Source organism: Myotis yumanensis, unplaced genomic scaffold, assembly GCF_028538775.1.
Source record: "Myotis yumanensis isolate MYYU_CA2020_CCGP unplaced genomic scaffold, mMyoYum1.0.hap1 SCAF_6, whole genome shotgun sequence".
Taxonomy (NCBI): Eukaryota; Metazoa; Chordata; class Mammalia; order Chiroptera; family Vespertilionidae; genus Myotis; species Myotis yumanensis.
In genome coordinates this window covers 25,353,344-25,356,723 of record NW_027223757.1, presented here as the reverse complement: position 1 = coordinate 25,356,723, position 3,380 = coordinate 25,353,344, and the positions used below count along the sequence as shown (strand labels likewise).

At 39.0% G+C, this 3,380-nt stretch overlaps 1 protein-coding gene across 1 annotated transcript; it reads left to right on the top strand.

Moving 5' to 3' along the window:
• Nucleotides 1-303: 303 nt before the first annotated feature.
• On the top strand, nt 304-2,262 carry LOC139013067 (recQ-mediated genome instability protein 1-like). The gene is given in 2 exon segments (XM_070419265.1): nt 304-756; nt 759-2,262. Coding segments are annotated over 2 exon segments (1,848 nt in total). The 5' UTR covers nt 304-392; the 3' UTR covers nt 2,243-2,262.
• Nucleotides 2,263-3,380: the final 1,118 nt, after the last annotated feature.

The window sequence follows — 3,380 nt, the reverse complement described above, 5'->3', positions numbered from 1 at the left end:
GGTGAGCAGTGGTTGAGCACTCACCTATGAACCAGGAGGTCATGGTTCGATTTCTGGTCAAGGGCACATGCCAGGGTTGCAGGCTCAATCCCCAGTAGGGGGCATGCAGAAAGCAGTCCATTGATGATTCTCTCTCATCACTCATGTTTCTATCTCTCTCTCCCTCTCCTGTACTCTCTGAAATCAATAAAAAATCTCTTTATATAAAAACCTAGCTGTAGAGGGAGCTGCTGTTGCACGAGGGGGAAGGCGAGAGTCCCAGCTCCTGGGGCTATTTCTGAGCAGAAGTTACAAGTACCCCACTGAACAACCAGTTCCAAGTCCTATCATCAAATCCTATGTTCCTGCTCCAAATGGTAACAGATGTATAATATTTCTTTTATTTAAAAGAAATGAGTGTAACTAGTGTTGCATTAAGAGTTGAAACCTGGCTTTTAGCTACATGGCATGTTAAAGTACCTGTAACGTGGTTGGAAGCTTGTATTAACTGGATCCAAGAAGAAAATGATAATATTAATTTGAGTCAAGCACAAATGAATAAACAAGTTTTTGAGCAATGGCTCCTTACCGATCTGAAAGATTTAGAGCATCCTCTTTTACCTGATGACATTTTAGAAGTCCCAAAAGGAGAGCTGAATGGATTTTTTGCTCTGCAGATTAATTCATTGGTTGATGTAAGTCAGCCTGCATATTCCCAGATGCAAAAGTTGAGAGGAAAGAATACTATGAATGAGTTAATTACAGCTGAAACACAAGTAACCCAAAGCCTTGGGAAGCCAAGCCTTCACGAATGTTGATGCTACAGCTAACTGATGGAATTGTACAAGTGCAGGGAATGGAATATCAGCCTATTCCAGTTCTTCATAGTCATCTTCCTCCAGGTACAAAAATTTTGATATATGGAATCATTTCTTTTCGTCTTGGTGTTCTCTTATTGAAACCAGAAAATGTGAAGGTGTTGGGAGGAGAAGTAGATGCTCTTTTAGAGGAATATGCCCAAGAAAAAGTACTTGGAAGATTAATTGGGGAACCTGATCCTATAGTTTCAGTCATACCAAATAATTCTAACCAAAACATCCCTAGAAATACAGATGATCTAGAGCTTGAATTAGAACCTTCTGATGAAGAACTCTTGGCAAGTCTTGATGAAAATGATGTGTTTGCAGCAAATAATGACACCTCCTTGGAAAGAAGACGTTTCAGCATAGGTAGTTCCTCAAATACTATTCCCACAGGACAGTCAAGTTTTGAACCAGGACTTATTATTTCTCCAAGACCAAAGGAGAAACCACCAAATCAATCTGTGCATTTCACTGATGGAGAATTAGATGACTTTTCCTTAGCAGAGGCCTTGCTTTTAGAAGAAGCTGTCCAGAAAGAACAAATGGAGACTAAAGAATTGCAGCCATTGACTTTGAACAGAATACCAGATGACAGTATAGCAAGATCTTCATATAAGCCTAATACTCCGAATAATTTTTCTTTAATTGGCAAAAATGGAAATGATAATTGGAATGAAAATAATTTATCTGAACAAATGACTGATGAAGACCACAACAATGGTGCTTTTTCAGTTAATCATAATGTATCCATAACCCATGGTTTTTCAAATAAAGATAAGAACTCAGAGACAGATAATAAAGTGAAACAAACTATCATCAGTTCAAATGTACATTCCTTAAATAATACAATATTAAATAGAGAACTGGTCAGAACTCCAAAAAGAAGTTCACAAATTTGTAATGGAAATGATCAGCGTTTACGGAATTATTCTTTAAAATGATCAGAGGACAGCACTAAACTTTCTAACACCATGGATTTGTATTCTCCACCCTTTATCTATTTGTCTGTTCTAATGGCCAGCAAACCAAAGGAAGTTATAACAGTGAAAGTCAAAGCCTTTATCGTAACCTTAACTGGAAATCTCTCAAGTTCTGGTGGCATTTGGAGTATAACAGCAAAGATTTCTGATGGAACTGCATATCTAGATGTAGACTTTGTAGATGAAATACTTGCTGGTCTGATAGGGTTTTCAGTAGCAGAGATGAAAAAGTTAAAAAAGGACCCTCTTCAATATCAGAAGTTCCTGGAGGGTTTGCAGAAATGTCAACGAGATTTAATAGATTTGTGCTGTCTAATGACTATTTCATTTAATCCCTCCTTGTCTAAAGCAGTGGTACTGGCCTTGGAAGATATTAATGTGGAACACCTTGAGAACCTAAAGAAGCGATTGAATAAATAATTTACTAAAACAATATTAGAAAACAATGAAATATCTAGAATTATACTTGTCCTTGTATTTTTGAAACTTTCTGTTCATAAAAGGGAAAAGGAAGTTTCACAACTTATTTCAATTTAAAAGTGTTTAATGTTTGTTTAGGTTTTTTAAATAAAATTTTTTTATTAGATGAACTTGAAAAAAAAAAAAAAAAAAACCTAGCTGTAACCAGTTTGGGTCAGTGGATAGAGTGTCGACCTGCGGACTGAAAGGTCCCAGGTTCGATTCCAGTCAAGGGCATGTACCTTGGTTGCGGGCACATCCCCAGTAGGAGGTGTGCAGGAGGCGGCTGATAGATGTTTCTCTCTCATCGATGTTTCTGACTCTATCCCTCTCCCTTCCTCTCTGTAAAAATTCAATAAAATATATATTTAAAAAAAAAACACAAAACCTAAGTGACCAAACGACTGAATGACTGAATGACCAGTCGACCAATTGCTATGACGTGCACTGACCACCAGGGGGCAGATGCTCAATGCAGGAGCTGCTTCCTGTTGGTCAGTGTGCTCTCACAGCCAACCTCCCGTGGCCCCTCCCCACAGCCAGCTGGCCAACCTCCCGCAGCCCCAGATCGGCCCTGATTGCCTGCCAGGCCAAGAGACCCCACCCGTGCATGAATTTGTGCACCGAGCCTCTCGTATAAATTATAAAAAAGAGAGAGAGAAACATGGAGACTGGCTGATGAAGTCAATGCTGGAGGAACACAGATAATTCTGTATTCTCTGGAGGTGTTTAAGGTCAGTTTGGAAGAAAACATGGAGACCGGTGGAGAGGCAGGAGACAGGAGACAAGACCAAATCATCTTAGAGAGGTCATTACGGGCTAGGTTGGGTGGCCTCATATAGCATTTCAGATGTAAGCAGGAAAGAACGTACCGACAGTCTCTTTAATTCATTAACAAAGCAAATTTCTGTATTTTAAAGATAACCTTGTTCAACTTGGACCTGTGTTCCCTCATCCCCTTCCCTATCTTGTGGGTTTATTTTTAAACAGTGTATTGTAAGGGCATATATTTACACATTCAGGTCTCAGCTGAATATTTATTGGAAAATTTCCAGGCTGAAATCACCCTCGAATATACAACCTGAATTTCAGTGATCAT